Raw genomic sequence first — 18,087 nt, forward strand, 5'->3', positions numbered from 1 at the left:
ATTTTAATAGGTTCAGAAGTGAATTGAAATTGTGATTTTATTGAACACTAAATCATATTTTCATTTCACTTATCTCAAAAGTATGATACTTTAGTATCAACATGATCCAATGCCCACATGCTGTCCCACATGCTGAAACAGCGCTATCCCAAATCTCATTCTTTTAATGCTAGCCTTGACATAATGACTATACATTCCATAAAGAAATGACATTCTGCCTAATAAGTTTGTGACACATGCCATGAAATGACTGACTCCACACAGCAGTAGTGCTATGTCTGTCATGAGTGGATGTTATAGTATAGGAGTACAGGTACTTCCCAGGGCAGGCAGGCTCCAGGTCTACAGTGCCACTGCTGTGCAGAGAACTTCTATCTTCAGGCAACACATTTTTTTTTTTTAATTTTACAGACCAAAACAATTGGAGGCAAAAGATGCAATCAGAAATAAATATATTTACATACATCATCTTTTTTCTAAACAATAATAAAAATAATAAAAATTTATTTAAGGAAACAAAGTAAACTTCAAAAGTTGTAGAATTTTCCTATTCGGAATATTCTATAAGTAATACGTTACCACTGTTATACCGAGGCTGTTGTCTCCCACAACTGCTGCTATAGCGAAATCTACCACAGAGATCTCAATTACCTCATGCAGCACGTGCGTAGCCACCTAGCTGCCATGTGACACCCTTCACTCTTGTCTCCTGCGAGAGCAAGTGCTCGGGGGACGGACGGGCGGGCAGCAGCCCAGTGGTAACGTATTACTTATAGAATATTCCGAATAGGAAAATTCTACAAATTACATTAAGTAATACGTTACCACTGTTATACCGAGGCTGACTACCACAGTAGGCGGTGGGGAGCACCTACAACCCGAATCCTGACTGCTAGCGTTCCTTCCGACCAGCGGAAGTAAACACCAAGGCGGAAGCACTCGATGCGCATGCACCTAGCTAGGCGTTACCCTATAGGAATACCAAAGCACTGTCAAGCGCATACCGTAAGGCTCAATCGTCAATGCCAAAACGATTGGTGACTCCAAACGGCCCCACTGGATAGGTATTTCATCGCCGCAGCGGATGAGAACACTGTATCCGCTTGAGCTAAATCTTAGATCAGGTTAAACAGTCGAAAAGAGGGAAATTAATTTCCTTCAGACCGTATATCCCAGAGCAAGCCTACTTAAAGTATGCATTAGGCGCGTGACCTAATTCCAGTATTCGTAAGCATGTATCGCAAGGTTGGAATACACGACAGACAATTAAATGCATAATTGTCAAAATACAAATAAGGACAAAACACACAAAAAGCCGCCTCACCTGTGGTGTGAGTGCGCTGGTTTGCAGGACCCCCACTCCTGTACCCACGGCGTGGGAACATTGGAGACGACCCAGATTGACCACCGTGCAAGGACTGACGACTGCGGAGTTTGGAATTGCGCTGGACACACCCCCTAGATGACCGCTTGTGCCGCGATCAGCGGCCCAAGACGGTGCACCCCCTCCACGTCTTCATCAGAAACCTTTCTGAGGTAATGATTGGCAAAAACCGAGTCAGAACGCCAGTAACAACCTCGTAATATTCTGTGAACAGAGATATTCGAGTGTAGGGCAAATGTTGCCGCTAGCGCCCTGATCTCGTGCGGGTTTGACCCCGCTACCGGTAACCCCCGAGACCGGTACGCCAGATTGATGACAGAACGAAGCCACAACGCAATCGAGTTGCGAGTTATGTCAACCGTGCGATTAGGGTTACACGATATGAACAGACGGTCACGCCCTTGTCTACGTTCATTCGAAGCCTTAAGATAATACTTAAGGGCCCTAACCGGACACAGCGCTCTGTCCTCAGTATCAGCAGGATGTAAGATTTCTTTGAGGGATCTTACAGTGAATTCTCTCTCCGTTTGCCCGACTCTCTGATTCTTGGCGACGAAGCCCATGAGCAGGCCCAGGCGGACCGCTCCTTCGTCACCCCTATCGAATCGTACCTTGGCGACATCGAGTGCATGAATTTCGGATACACGTGCCGCCGTGGCAAAGGAGAGGAGAAATGCTGTTTTCCAAGTCACATGCCGGAACGAAGCACTATGCAAGGGTTCATACGGAGCTTCCGTGAGTGATTGCAACACTAGGGAAAGATCCCAGGCCGGTGCCCGAAGGCGGCCCTTCTTAAGATCGTGCTGTTTGAAACCCTTGATAATACCCCGTATCACCGGCTCTTTGGAGAGACTGGTACCCATAGCAACGTCCCGTACCGTAGCAACGGACGAGACATAGTTGGCAATGGAACCCCCGGAGAGTTTCCGGGTCTCTCGCAAGTGAGACATGAAACGAGCAATATCCTGCACAGATACCTTATCTGGCGAATGAATGTGATGTTTACAACACCACTTCGTGAAAATAACCCAACGTGCATTATACACCTTCTGGGTAGAATCACGATGCATACTAACGTATGCCCGAGACGCCCGGCGAGAAAAACCTTTACTCCTCAGACGCTCGGTGACAACATCCACGCGTGCAGATTGAACTGCCCTGCGTTTGGATGAAGCTGACGGGTGTGAGGGTGGATCAAGAGATCCGGTCTCACAGGCAGTGGGAGTGGCGACTGCGTGACCTGGGTCAGCAAGTCGGGGTACCACGATCTGTTCGGCCACATGGGCGCGATCAGTAACATTCGACAGCGAACTCCTCGAAGCCGGCTTAGAATGTGTGGTATCAACGCTGTCGGCGGGTAAGCATAAGCGTCCAAGCCCGTCCAGTCTAACGCGAGAGCATCGTGATCGATGGCCCTCGGGTCCGGGACTGGTGATACAAACAACGGGAGTTGATTGTTGAACCGTGTTGCGAACAGGTCGACCATCGGACGACCCAAACGTTCGCACAGCCACTGAAACACCACTGGGTTCAGCATCCACTCTGTGGGGCTCGGATCCTGAGGCCTCGATAGAGCATCGGCCAGTACGTTCCGCACACCTGGGATGTGACGGGCGCGTATCTGGCACGGGACACTGTCCACCAGAGCGTAAAACTCGAACGTGAGATCGAGTAGCGAGTGACTGTGGGTTCCCCCCAGTTTGTTCACATAGGACACTACCGTCGTGTTGTCGGTCGCCAGCATGAGCCGGGCGTCGACGAGACGATGCTTCCAGTGATTGACTGCGTTGATCACTGCCTTGAACTCGAGACAATTGATGTGAAGACCTAGTTCGTCTACGCACCACAGCCCCGAGCTCACCTCCCCCTCTAGATGGGCGCCCCAGCCCACTAGAGAGGCGTCTGTATACAGGTTCAACGTGGCCCGGTAGGGCCGCATAGAGACTCCTGATAAGACATTGTAAGGGAGCGTCCACCACTCCAGATGCGGTCGGAGCCGATCCGGGAGGGCGACGGTCGCACTGTTCACCTCCGTTGCTAACAACTGGATTAAAAACCGTTGCAGCGGGCGGAGTTGGAGACGACCCCGTTCGGTGCAGTCCTGGGCTGATACAAGTAGCCCTAACAGCTGTTCCCAAAAGTGAACAGTCTGTTGCACCGCTAAGACTTTGGCAATCATCGCCTGAATTTTGTGCCACCGGTCTGGGGGGACAAATAGGCGATGGGACACCGTGTTGAACCGACCTCCGATGAACTGCAAGTTCTGAGAAGGGGTTAACTCGCTCTTGGGGAGATTGACAATCCACCCCAATTGCTCCAAGAGCCGACGTGCGAAAACGAGATGGCGTGACAGGGTGTCCGACATTCGATTTGCTACTAGCGAGTCGTCCAGGTACGCGAAGTACCGGACACCCCTCCGGTGGAGGAACCCCACTATGGGGGTGGTTAACCGGGTGAACAGCCAGGGAGCGGATGAAAGACCGAATGGGAGTACAACCCACTCGTAGTGCCTGCCTTGAAAGACAAACCTGAGATACTTCTGATGATCCGAGTGAATCGGAACATGCAGATAAGCATCCTTCAGGTCGATCGAAGCTAGCCAGTCGGCCGGCATGATCAGTGCTTTCAGGTCCGTCAAGCTCAACATTCTGAACTTGGGCGGTTTGCGCAGGTAGAACTCGTTGAACGATTTCAAGTTGTGAATCATTCTGAGTTCGGCACTGTCCTTCTTGGGAACGAGAAATATCCTGGAGTAAAACCCCGGTGTTATTTCTGGTAGAGCTAACTCCCGAACTGCCCTCTTCTCCACCAACCTGCCGATGGCATCGGCGAGGAAGGGAAGATCGGTTTCCGAATAGAAACCTGCCGACGGGGCAACGGTGAGCGGCGGATTCGCTATGAGATCGAGCCGATAGCCGTACCGAATCGTGTTGACCACCCACGGGTCGTCGAACACTTGTTCCCAATTCTCCCAGTAAGTCTGGAGTCTGGCTCCCACTGGGGAAAGAGAGGGGGGCCGGACGGGCTGCGGCAGGCGCAACTGTCCAGGGCCAAGTGACTCGGGTTCGCCTACGGGCCAACCGAAGTTGGCGCTGTCGGCATACGAACCCCTCCAATGAGAGTCACCTGGAGGGGCCCTTGCCGTCCTTAGACGACTTGGGCTTCCCCCAGTTCCCCTTCTTCCCGCGAAAGGGCTGCTGAGAACCCTTACCGGAGCCCTCAGAGCGGGGCTTCTTCCCGGAGGAAGAAGGACCCGACCCCTTAGGCCTGCCGGACGCAGCATCCTGGGGCGCGCTCCGCTTCGGAGCGGCACCCAGGCGCCTATGCAAGGACCCCACAAGATCCAGTGTGTGCCGAGAGGCCTCGGCAGACACAGCGGCCTGTTGTTCCTTCAGAACCCCAGGGATCTTGTTATTAAACAGGGTCCGAGCAGACCAAGGCTGCGAAAGGAGCACCTCCTGATTAGCAGCGTCCAACCCTGAAGCAACCAGATACGACTGGCGCCGAAGAAAATGGCACGTGCCGGAAACAAAGGCCGAAGCCCCGGCAACGTACTCCAGGGAAGCATTCAAACCGAGCAAGCAGTTGTAAATGCGCTGGTCTCGGTCCGTGGGAGAACCTTCGACCAGACTGGCCGCTGCAGCCAGGTATGTGTCTCCGTGAGACATTGCCAGCATGGAGTGTCGAGCGAGGGTGTCCAGCTGTTGCAAGGTACCTTGTGGTACCGTGGCAACCGGTGGGGCACGGACCCCCAAACGCTCCACATGGGCTTCCGCAGAAGGACCAGCCTCGGGAAAGGCAAGGTCATGTACTGGGAAAGACCCTTTTCTCCACGACGGGGGAGGTAACGGGAGACCCCGACCGGAGGCAGCCGTGAAGGCCTTCTCCAAAGAAGGCTTAATCCCGCGCAGCAAGGTTGATGCCGGGAAAGCCTTGTCGGACGTCTCGTCGTATACCTCGGAGGAACCCACGGAACCGTGGATTCCCCGCGGTATCGGCAGGGGCTTTGGCATGTCCTCGAAGAGGTCATACACCATGGCAACGCGGTCCTTAACCGATAGCGGAAGCAACGGTTCGGGGGAAGGACCGGTAACCACGGCAGCCGCCGCCGTACCGGTGGACCCCGCGTCCGAACCCGCGGCCACCGAAGAGGCCGGGGACGGAACAGCCAGCGGCCTATCTTGCGATAAGGCCGCCAGCTTGGAGTCCACAAGTTTCGACAATAATGCGGCGACGGAAGCCCCAGACAGCCCGAGGGCCGCAAGGGGATCCGCCGCAGCCGAGGAGGTGGTACCCGCACGGGGACCCCGACCGGACGAACCGGCCACCACAGGGGTGGAGACGGACTGTACGTACAGCCGGTACCGCTCAAACTCCGCAGGCCCCAGACCTTCGCACAGGGTACACCGGGTGTCCCCGCAAGGAACCCTGCACCGCGGGCAACGATCGTGGGGATCCCGGGATGACAAAAACTTTCTGCACACCCCACAACTCCGAGGAGCAGGGGTAGAGGGGGTGGATACTGGGGACATATCCATGTCAGACATTGTTTGCTATAAACAAAGAACAAAACATGGTTACAACGCACGCACCACAACGATTCACAAACGAGCATTTTCACAAGAAAATAAACGAGCAATGTGAACATATAACATACACATATAACTTTTATTAAAGAAATAAGTTATGTTAACCCCCAAAACATACAAGAACAGGGGAAACGTAAAACACAACGTGCATACGCGAACCCCGCAAGTATAGAGAAAAAAGGGCGGGAAAAATTTTCCGTTTGGCGGGAAAATTATAACCAAGCGTAGCTACCGCAACGCCCCATAAAAGCACAGTTTATTAGAGAATAAACTATAATAAATATCACCAAATCTTCCAGGAACGCTTCAGCAGGAGAAAACACGTCTTGCTAAGCAGACGAAGGAGACAAGAGTGAAGGGTGTCACATGGCAGCTAGGTGGCTACGCACGTGCTGCATGAGGTAATTGAGATCTCTGTGGTAGATTTCGCTATAGCAGCAGTTGTGGGAGACAACAGCCTCGGTATAACAGTGGTAACGTATTACTTAATGTAATTAATTATTCATCAAAAGCATTGTATATAGTCTTTGGCCACTATAAACTTTCAACTCTACAAATACCATTGTGTACTGTAGAAATACTAAACATTCAGCATTTTATACACAATTACCCTTTAGCTTTTCCCACTAAACTATCTGACCCAAACAGTTCAAACCAAATAAATAAAAAATATTGAGCTAAACAATTTATTCTTATTTTCAATTTGATAGAGCCAAGGAAGCAAAAATCTGTAAACCATGAAGGAAAGTGTCACCTAAGCCCTATACATATGGACCTGGTGTAGCACCAAGATAGCTCGCAAATCTGAGCCCTACCTACAGCATTCAAGATATAACCCTATCCCCTAACACTGCAAGATGTCTGAGCATCATAGTTACTATAGTGATGTTCCAATGATTGACTATGATTGACCATTGATTGGTTAACCTGTACTGATGCAATAATCAGTAATATTTGAATACATTATATGGACAAATGTTACATGATAACAGAATATTTGCTTTAAATGTTCGCCATTTCATTTAATATCAGTGTATAATTACACATTAACACAATGAGTAATTTGGAAAATAAAATATTCAACTTTCCTGAAAAATATAAAATATTTGTAACTATCATAATCAATGATTGATTGATTGGAAGAAATCAATCATCACTAATCATCACTGACGATTGGTGATGAACTTCCAACCCATTCCCAACACAAGTAACTACCGGTACAGTGTATGAGTGTAGGGGAGCCAGCAGTACAATACAGTTGATGGAATCTGTGATGAGAAGCAGTTGTGAGCCATGCTGGTGAAGTCAATTGGAATATTCGTCATGCATAATGTGCTGGTGGATACTTGGAGAGTTTGCAAATTGTAACATATAAAAATAGTCTGTATGCAATATTTGAGTGATGGAGAATAATTGATGATGCAGAGATGAAGATGCAGACAGACTAGAAGAGTATCTGGAAGGTCTCACCCCTCATTCTCTTGTATTTCACTTTATAAAGTTCAAATTGTCAGGATTTGTGTCAACATAATACATCAGAATCTACATAAATGAATCATACACAAAGTGTTTCATGAACATTTTCATACAAAACCAGCTTTGGATCAAGAATAATGACATCTTAAAATAAATAGTTAAAATCTGGATTTTAAAAAAAAATTGCACACGTAATTCATAAATAATTCCAAAATTGAAAGCACCAATAGCTAACATATTCTAGGATAAATGACATTTTATATTACATAACGGAAAGCTGTAGGTTTTGAGTACTCTCCTTATCATTTCAGAACACCAGTATAACACCAGCGACATCGTGATGGTCTTGTCTATCATTGTACAAGAGTATTGGCAAATGTAATTAGTCTGGTTATATGGTTTATCAATGAATGATAGACGCTGTATTTATGTGTGACATCACACCATACTGAGGACGGCAGTGAACTGGTTTATACCAGCTGGATGCTGACAGGTGTGTCACAAGGTTCACAAGGTGAAGGTCAAGGTCTCTGTGTACTATACAAGATGCCACTCACCTCAAACGCTCCCTCATTTGCCTTGTTGCATTGTACGACAACACACATTGTACATCAGGGAACCAACATGAACACAGCACAAATATGAACTGACTGACACACCACTATATCTTGTAGGTAGGAACAATATACAACATTGATCTGAATATAGCAAATCAATATTTCACTCAAGTAAAATAAAACAAAATTTTACAGAATGAAATAAAATTCACACAGAACTACATAATTCAATGGCACTATGATTTTCAGACAAAGATTAGTAAGAAAATTGGTAATATTCACATATTTACTGTATTTTATAGAGCAGACTATATACTGTAAACAAGGTCCAAAAAGGCAGACAATAGCATATATCCTTGTAGAATAAGTTAAAAAAAAGTACAAGTACAAAGTACAAGTACTTCAGTTATATTATATTATACAGAAAATAAATATTCAAACATATTTTTATTAATCGCCATGTTTTCATGACATATCACTTTATATCACCAGGCAATCACTGTGTATTGCAATAAGATATTAACTGTCAATACTGGCCACTTACTGACGCTAGCTGTATCTAGAGCATGTATATATATGTGGTTGAGTGAGTTGGGTTAATGCTGCTTTGAACAGTATTCCAGTTACATCACGGCATGTCAGCTTCATGTGGGAGGATCTCCCTAATGCAAGTCTTAGACATTTACCACTCTGGTGAAACCCATGAGTACATGAGTACAGGAATGGTGCTGACAAACCTAGAGACATAACCAGGTAAACTGAGATTTGAACCCACGATCATAGGTTTCTGGCGTTAGACGACTGGGCCACCCCTGACCCCCAGAGGTAATATGTTGTTGTTTTCAGTTTAACGTCGCACTCAGCAATATAACCGCTATATTACGGCAGTCTGTAAATAATCGAGTCTGGACCAGACAATCCAATGATTGATATCATGAGCATCGTTCTATGCAATTGGGATATGATAACATGCATCAACCAAGTCAGCGAGTTGCCTGTTATGGCAAGCATGGGTTGCTGAAGATCTTTTCTACCCCGGATCTTCACTGGTCATGTAATATGTAACTTTCTTGGAAATATGTAACTTTGAAAAAGAGATCCAGCTTTCCATTAATCCACTGAATTGCTATAATCATCATAATGATTGACAGCTAAATCTCAAAACACAAAGAAGGCTTTGACTATAATTGTTCCTCCAAAATTCTAATAAAAAGTTCAAACATATCACTGGGTTTATAAACCAGAATCTCAAAATTTAATCAAGAAAACAGTGAATCAGAACTCAGACAATGAATCTCAAAACCATTAAAGAAACAATACTCGCAATAAAAGTTCACCAGTTGATAAGAAGTTATGAGACATTTCCAGTACAAGCACATCCCAACAGACCTACATCCAACCCAGCCCCCAACTCACTTGATGTAGAGGTTGATGTCCAGGTTCATGAGTTCCAGGTACTTCTCATACTCCCGGGCGTACGCCTTCATGGGGATCACCGCCTGGCGGATGGCATTACAGATGGCATCTCGCAGCTCCTCCACCGGGGGCTCGTGTTCCCCCACAGACTCCAGGAGCGGAGTTCCAGACCAGAAGATGTCCTCAAGGATGTACTGGAAGAACAGTCACAGTCACAACACAGGGGGCCAACTCTTTAGTTTTGCTGTTCACTCAGAAGTGAATGGGTACCCATAGGATGGTAATCATGATCTTAACACAGCTTCTAGCAATATTTTTTAAGTTGGGACATCAACAAGGGGCTTCACAAGGGGCTTAACACATTGCACCTGAATGGAGAATCGAACCTGGACTTCAGCATGCTGAGTGAATGCTTTAACCACTTGCCTACACAATCCCCCTGAGAAGTATAACAGTATATTTTGTTTACATTTTGTATGGACCTGCTCAGTCAGATTTGGTGCAAGGCTTAGCACCTTCTTGGATGCAGACTATCCCAGCCATCTACACTATCCCAGCCATCTACACTATCCTAGCCAGCAACACTATCCCAGCCATCCTACACTATCCCAGCCATCAACACTATCCCAGCCATCCTACACTATCCCAGCCATCTACACTATCCCAGCCATCAACACTATCCCAGCCATCCTACACTATCTCAGTCATCCTACACTGCTCAAGCCATCCTACACTATCCCAGCCATCAACACTATCCCAGCCATCCTACACTATCCCAGCCATCTACACTATCCCAGCCATCTACACAATCCGAGCCATCTACACTATCCCAGCCATCCTACACTATCTCAGTCATCCTACACTGCTCAAGCCATCCTACACTATCCCAGCCACCCTTCACTGTTCAAGCCATCCTTCACTATCCCAGTCATCCTACACTGCTCAAGCCATCCTACACTATCACAGCTACCTTCACTGTTCAAGCCATCCTTCACTATCCCAGTCATCCTACACTGCTCAAGCCATTCTGCACTATCCCAGACACCCTTCACTATCCCGGCCACCCTACACTGTTCAAGCCATTCTACACTATCCCAGTCATCCTACACTGCTCAAGCCATTCTACACTATCCCAGTCATCCTACACTGTTCAAGCCATTCTACACTATCCCGGCCATCCTACACTGCTCAAGCCATCCTTCACTATCCCAGCCATCCTACACTGTTCAAGCCATTCTACACTATCCCAGTCATCCTACACTGTTCAAGCCATCCTACACTGTTCAAGCAATCCTACACTGTTCAAGCCATACTTCACTGCTCAAGCCACCCTACACTGTTCAAGCCATCCTTCACTATCCCAGCCATCCTACACTGTTCAAGCCATTCTACGCTATCCCAGTCATCCTACACTGTTCAAGCAATTCTACACTATCCCGGCCACCCTACACTGTTCAAGCCACCCTTCACTGCTCAAGCCATCCTTCACTATCCCAGCCACTCTTTACTGTTCAAGCCATCCTTCACTATCCCAGCCACCCTTCACTGATCAAGCCATTCAACACTATCCCGGCCACCCTTCACTGATCAAGCCATCCTACACTATCCCAGCCATTCTACACTATCCCAACCACCCTACACTGTTCAAGCCATCCTACACTATCCCAGCCATCCTACACTATCCCAGCAATCCTACACAATCCCAGCAATCTTATACTATCTAAGCCATCCTACACTGTTCAAGCCATCCTACACCTTCCCGGCCATCCTCCACTGTCCAAGCCATCCTACACCGTTCAAGTCATCCTACACAATCCCAGCAATCTTATACTATCTAAGCCATCCTACACCGTTCAAGTCATCCTACACCTTCCCGGCCATCCTCCACTGTCCAAGCCATCCTACACCGTTCAAGTCATCCTACACAATCCCAGCAATCTTATACTATCTAAGCCATCCTACACCGTTCAAGTCATCCTACACAATCCCAGCAATCTTATACTATCTAAGCCATCCTACACCGTTCAAGTCATCCTACACCTTCCCGGCCATCCTCCACTGTCCAAGCCATCCTACACCGTTCAAGCCATCCTACACTATCCCGACCATCAAAATGATCAAATCAACATGATCAAACTATTCTCTCATCACCCACCTTCTCCAACTGGGGCACATTCTGTGTGGAGACGATTCCGCGGTCAAACAGTGAGACGAGGGTGGACTCAAATGATGTGATATTGGTGCTGTAGTGAACGCCCTGGTTATCCAGGGTCAGGTCCACCAGGAACAGGGCATTCCTCTTTGGTCTGAAATCAGCAAGATACTATTTATAACTCGACATAACATTGATAGACATGGACATTAAATGCAAATTTGAATAATGGGATTTGTTTTGTATGAGCTGGTGATGGGGACTTTCTTGAATGACCTGTTCATGGGGATTTACGTGAATGACCTGTTCATGGGGACTTACATGAATGATCTGCTGATGGGGACTTACATGAATGATCTGTTCATTGGGACTTACATGAATGACCTGTTCATGGGAACTTATGTGAATGACTTGTTTATGGGAACTTATGTGAATGACCTGTTTATGGGAACCTATGTGAATGACCTGTTTATGGGAACTTATGTGAATGACTTGTTTATGGGAACTTATGTGAATGACCTGTTTATGGGAACCTATGTGAATGACCTGTTTATGGGAACTTATGTGAATGACCTGTTCATGGGAACTTATGTGAATGACCTGTTCATGAGGACTTTCGTGAAAGACCTGTTCATGGGAAATTATGTGAATGACCTGTTCATGGGAAGAAAACTGTATGAGCTGCTGATAAGGAAGGATACCTGTATGAACTCCTGATGGAGAAGGATACCTTTATGAGCTGCTGATGGGGGGAAGGAAGGAGAAAACTGTATGAGCTGCCGATGGACACTTACTTGAAGGAACTGCTGATCACATCAGGTCCCCACACAAAGCTGTCTTCCAGCTCAAGGGTAGAGTGACAGGCATCTACCACCATCTGTGTGAAGTTGACCAGCGAGTCTTGCACCAGGTACCTCAGGGAGTCCTGAACACAGATATCATCACCTTACATGAAACTAGTCCACAAACAACACACATAATATCAGCTCATTAATCAATGGTTTCCGGATTTGATCGTGTTTGTGACAAAACTGATAAAAATTCTGAATAAAAGTCCCTTAAAAACTTTTAAAATTGATCGTCCTTGCCACATTTACAGACAAACCACAGCCAATTTAATTCAAAAGAAACTATACACTTGCAATACATGTGGTCACAACTTGGCGCCAGAACTTGAACCTGCGGAAACCCTATTTGTGTTGTAACACTGTACCTGCATGATAAACTTGACCATCTCCATGAACTTCTTGAGTTTGGAGATCTGGTACACCTCCCAGTTTGTCTCATGGATGTTGAACCAGCCCTTGCCCACGTCTCGCAGACAGGTCCGGATGTTGGCTCGCAGCGTGGTGATCCAGCTGTCCTTCAGGAACAGAGACACCTGGAGACAGACAGAGGAATTACTAGCAACAGCACACATTGCTTCTTGAAGATAGCTCCAAAACAAACAGGACCATCCCATCAAGCGATCTGAGTTTATCAGAAAGTTATGAATTCAGGTTACTGTAAAGAAAGCAGGAGTGCTTTGTGAAGAATGCCTTGATTTCCTTTACCATGTGACAAGTTAGTAACAGCAGTCTGTGCTTCAGTTTTCAGTCTACCAGCCCGAACCTGTCACTTGACATCATTTTCAGTCGATCTTAGTGTTATTGTCTGGATTTTTGTGAGAAAAGCTTTCTAGACCGAAAGAAATTTTACAAGACTTGGGCTACAGTGTAGTGGCTAAAGTCACAGACCGCACAGTGAAAATTTGTTACTCTAGCAGGTACTGTTCAGTCATATCATTTGGATTAACAAATCATGGGTACAAAGTAATGTCCCTTAGATTTCATGTAAATGTTCCCAAAGTAGACATCTGAATATTGGTTCCCAAAATTCTGGAGTTTCCATGCCTGACACGGAGTCATGGAGTCATGAAAAGTCAAACCTTATTGTTGCCTCAAGAAGACTGTGTTCATTTATCTGCTGTCTCTAGGAAAATCAAAAATGTCTTACAAAACCAATCCTGGATCAGAGATTATCTCTACTTTGTGGTGTGGTGAGTTCACAGCTCTGTCCTACCTGAGACGTTGTCTGTGACTGTGTCTGTTCGAACTCCTCCAGCCTCATGGGTTTAGCAGTCGGGACGTGGAACAGCGGCATGCCTGCTACCTTGTTACATTCTGTGCGGACTTTGCCTGTTGCCTGGATACTCTCTTCACGTGTCAGCAGCGAGTTGAAGGCAAAGTTGTCGTACTGCTCATCAAATGGGTATTCTGGCACATCTAGACAACAACCTGCCACAACAAGGATACACCAATGGACGGTCACAGATGTATATACACAGATGTAAGACAGCTACAAAAACCTTATATATTTTATCTTTTGATAAAGTGAGGATAGGAAGGATTTTTTAATATTTTAAAACATGATAACATTTACATTACTGCATTCAAAGATCAGATTCTAAGTTTCAGTTTTAGGGTGTATCCTCCTTAGGAGAGTTTTTGAAGGTACAACACCAGGATTCACTCTAGGAATTTTCAGACAAGGGCCCTTTATGTGAAAATTTAAAATCTTCCAGAGAATCGGCCATACAGCACAATATTATGATGCCCCATTGCATTTGAAAATGTAGGCCTTTTTTCAAAGTTAGGGGCTAAAAGCACAAGGCCCTACACTAGAATTATCCCTGCAACACCATTTTTGATTATTTTTCAGGATTTGGAAAAAAAGATCATTCCAAAGAGTTTGTTTTGACCTTCTGTCAATACCAAGAATAATTAATTGACTTGAGACTTGGATGAATACTTTACTTGAACGGTAACAAAAAGACAAGCCCAGGTTTCCAATAAACCTCAATACCACGATGACAATGCTACAGCAATGCTTGATGACTGTGCGTCTGCTGTTCCGTTTCAGTGAGATTGTCACTGCAATGGTTAACAACAGTTGATATATCTGACAACACAACAACCAACCTCTCCGGGGAATGCTGACTTTCACCACGGTGGGGACAGAGACAAAGGCAAAGGTGTGTGGGTCTTCATTCACTGTCTTCTCAAAGATGATTCTGTTCATGGAGCGACAGAAGTCAATGTTGACCTCCTTCTCCAGCACTTGTACATAGTCCTCCACACTGCAACACAACATGCTAAGTACAGTCAACACAACATGCTAAGTACAGTCAACACAACATGCTAAGTACAGTCAACAGCAAACTCATATGTCTGAGTACAGTCAACAGCAAACTCATATGTCTGAGTACAGTCAACAGCAAACTCATATGTCTGAGTACAGTCAACACAGCATGCTCCTATGTCTGAGTACAGTCAACACAGCATGCTCCTATGTCTGAGTACAGTCAACACAACATGCTCATATGTCTGAGAACAGTCAACACAACATGTTCATGTCTGAGTACAGTCAACACAACATGCTCATGTGTCCGAGTACAGTCAACACAGCATACTCATGTCTGAGTAAAGTCAACACAGCATGCTCATATGTCCGAGTACAGTCAACAGCAAGCTCATGTCTGAGTACAATCAACACAACAAAATCATGTCTGAGTACAGTCAACAGAACATGCTCATATGTCTGAGTACAGTCAACACAACATGCTCGTGTCTGAGTACAGTCAACACAACATGCTCATATGTCTGAGTACTGTCAACACAACATGCTTAAATGTCTGAGTACAGTCAACACAACATGCTTATATGTCTGAGTACAGTCAACACAACATGCTTATATGTCTGAGTACAGTCAACACAACATGCTTATATGTCCGAGTACAGTCAACACAACATCCTCATGTCTGAGTAAAGTCAACACAACATGCTCATGTCTGAGTACAGTCAACACAACATGTTCATGTGTCTGAGTACAGTCAACACAACATGCTCATGTCTGAGTACAGTCAACACAGCATGCTCATGTCTGAGTACAGTCAACACAACATGTTCATGTGTCTGAGTACAGTCAACACAACATGCTCATGTCTGAGTACAGTCAACACAACATGCTCATGTCTGAGTACAGTCAACACAACATACTCATGTCTGAGTAAAGTCAACACAGCATGCTCATGTCTGAGTAGTCAACACAGCATGCTCATGTCTGAGTACAATCAACACAGCATGTTCATGTCTGAGTAGTCAACACAGCATGCTCATATGTCCGAGTACAGTCAACACAGCATGCTCATATGTCCGAGTACAGTCAACACAACATGCTCATGTGTCTGAGTACAGTCAACACAACATGCTCATGTCTGATACAGTCAACACAGGGAGCCTCTGCCAGAATCCCCGGTGGGAAATATTACACTGATCAGCTGATTTACGAGTACAATGGTCAATAGAGTGAGCACACAACCAGGGAACACTTAGGCACTAATTCAGCAAGGTCATAACTGACGGTTGTTCTCTCCTGGTGGTCATCTACCCAAGCAGTTATCACAGTATTCTGCTTAGCCAACCAATCCCCATTTAGTGACCACACAAAAATCTGTACTGCACAAGGCTTCAGATGTGGTACAAAATGTTCATAACAACAACACACTTCATAAAATGATAAATGTTTTCATGAGAAGGAAAATGTTAACTTGGAGAAGATAGCCTCAGGTGAGCAGGAAGTGCCAAATATTTTCCTTGAAAAAAGCATTCTGCTAAAGTGAAGCCACTCACTGCTTGTCTCTGGCCAGTCCTGGGGCGCTCCGTGCCCACTCAATCATCCTCTTGAGTGACGCCTGGTCCAACTCCCCAACACCATCCATGGGCATACAGTCTATGTACAGGTTGTATCGCAGCTCCGCCTCACACAGTTTGCGGGCCTCGTAGGCTTGGGACACACGTATGGCATATATCTGGGGGTCTTCAGCCATCAGCATCAGGCGGATTCGGGGGACCCAGAACTGGTTAGACAGCTTTATTCTAGTACCTGCATGACAGAGTTCAGGAATAGAAGGATTTCAAGCAAAATATCAGAGCCATTCCCAGGGCTAGAAATTAATTGTTATTGTGACAAATCCTCAAAAATGATCTTCTATTGAGTTGCCATCTACTAATGATAAAGAAAGTGACAGAGAAATGTCTCACCATCGTCCAGCATTCCACCATTTACAACAGGTTTTCCGTCAGGGTCGACGACTCTGCCAGACTTGTTGACCTTCTGCACCAGGTACCTCTTACATGTCTCATCATAGTCCAGGACTCCCACACGGAACCAGTCGTACTCAACACTGGGGTCTGTTGGCTCCTCTGATAACACAAACACAGATTAACTCACGTCAACCACTACACCCACACGGAACCAGTCATACTCAATACTGGGGTCTGTTGGCTCCTCTGATAACACAAACACAGATTAACTCACGTCAACCACTACACCCACACGGAACCAGTCATACTCAATACTGGGGTCTGTTGGCTCCTCTGATAACACAAACAGATTAACTCACATCAACCACTACACCCACACGGAACCAGTCATACTCAATACTGGGGTCTGTTGGCTCCTCTGATAACACAAACAGATTAACTCACGTCAACCACTACACCCACACGGAACCAGTCATACTCAATACTGGGGTCTGTTGGCTCCTCTGATAACACAAACAGATTAACTCACGTCAACCACTACACCCACACGGAACCAGTCCAGTCGTACTCAGTACTGGGGTCTGTTGGCTCCTCTGATAACACAAACAGATTAACTCACGTCAACCACTACACCCACACGGAACCAGTCCAGTCGTACTCAATACTGGGGTCTGTTGGCTCCTCTGATAACACAAACACAGATTAACTCACGTCAACCACTACACCACACGGAACCAGTCGTACTCAATACTGGGGTCTGTTGGCTCCTCTGATAACACAAACACAGATTAACTCACGTCAACCACTACACCCACACGGAACCAGTCGTACTCAATACTGGGGTCTGTTGGCTCCTCTGATAACACAAACACAGATTAACTCACGTCAACCACTACACCACAAGAACCAGTCGTACTCAATACTAGGGTCACGCAAATGATGAACTGTCATTGAGAAAATAATCCTAAAATGTGAAATTTCCATTTGTGTATTTATCCTTGCTTTACAATGGTTGTAAGGTTCCATGTGCAGACAACAAAACCCCAGAGATAGCCGGTGATAGCATGGCTCATGTTTATCTAAATGTGATGACTTTTCAAAAGAGAAATAGCTGAAAAACATTTGTAATTTTGTGAATGGAGTGTGTAAGACGTGACAAATTGGCATGCCTGTGTCAGAGGTAAAAGGATTGCCGTATCAAGAGTGTCTAAACATCATAAATGATAGTTCCAATTTGCTTACATATAACAATTGGGCAGTTAATGATTACATGACATTACACAAATCAATTACAATGTCTAAGACTGTCCAAACAACTGGTACAAGCAAGAGGAGCCAGTTCTCATTCAATCGTGAATCAACAATGACATCATATTTGTTTTTATTCTCAATTTCAACCTGCGTATTTGCATAACAAATCTTATGAGAA

General features: G+C 45.8%; 1 protein-coding gene across 7 annotated transcripts in view; it reads right to left on the minus strand.

The window, feature by feature from the left end:
- LOC124115243 (dynein axonemal heavy chain 1-like) overlaps positions 1-18,087 on the minus strand; it is a 121,709-nt gene that overhangs the window by 100,254 nt on the left and 3,368 nt on the right. For 5 of the 7 annotated variants that reach the window (XM_048402451.1, XM_048402447.1, XM_048402450.1 and 2 more), the window contains exons 7-14: positions 16,656-16,817; positions 16,245-16,497; positions 14,535-14,692; positions 13,636-13,850; positions 12,788-12,955; positions 12,369-12,499; positions 11,578-11,728; positions 9,423-9,616 (exon numbers count right to left, since the gene is read on the minus strand). In XM_048402451.1, the coding sequence (XP_048258408.1) occupies positions 9,423-9,616; positions 11,578-11,728; positions 12,369-12,499; positions 12,788-12,955; positions 13,636-13,850; positions 14,535-14,692; positions 16,245-16,497; positions 16,656-16,817 (1,432 nt within the window). Of the gene's footprint in view, positions 1-7,443; positions 7,465-8,006; positions 8,028-9,422; positions 9,617-11,577; positions 11,729-12,368; positions 12,500-12,787; positions 12,956-13,635; positions 13,851-14,534; positions 14,693-16,244; positions 16,498-16,655; positions 16,818-18,087 lie in introns of all 7 variants that reach the window. The other 2 variants (XM_048402446.1, XM_048402445.1) reach the window with 1 other exon arrangement.

The sequence above is a fragment of the Haliotis rufescens genome, unplaced genomic scaffold, assembly GCF_023055435.1.
Source record: "Haliotis rufescens isolate VD_foot unplaced genomic scaffold, xgHalRufe1.0.p SCAF_26, whole genome shotgun sequence".
Taxonomy (NCBI): Eukaryota; Metazoa; Mollusca; class Gastropoda; order Lepetellida; family Haliotidae; genus Haliotis; species Haliotis rufescens.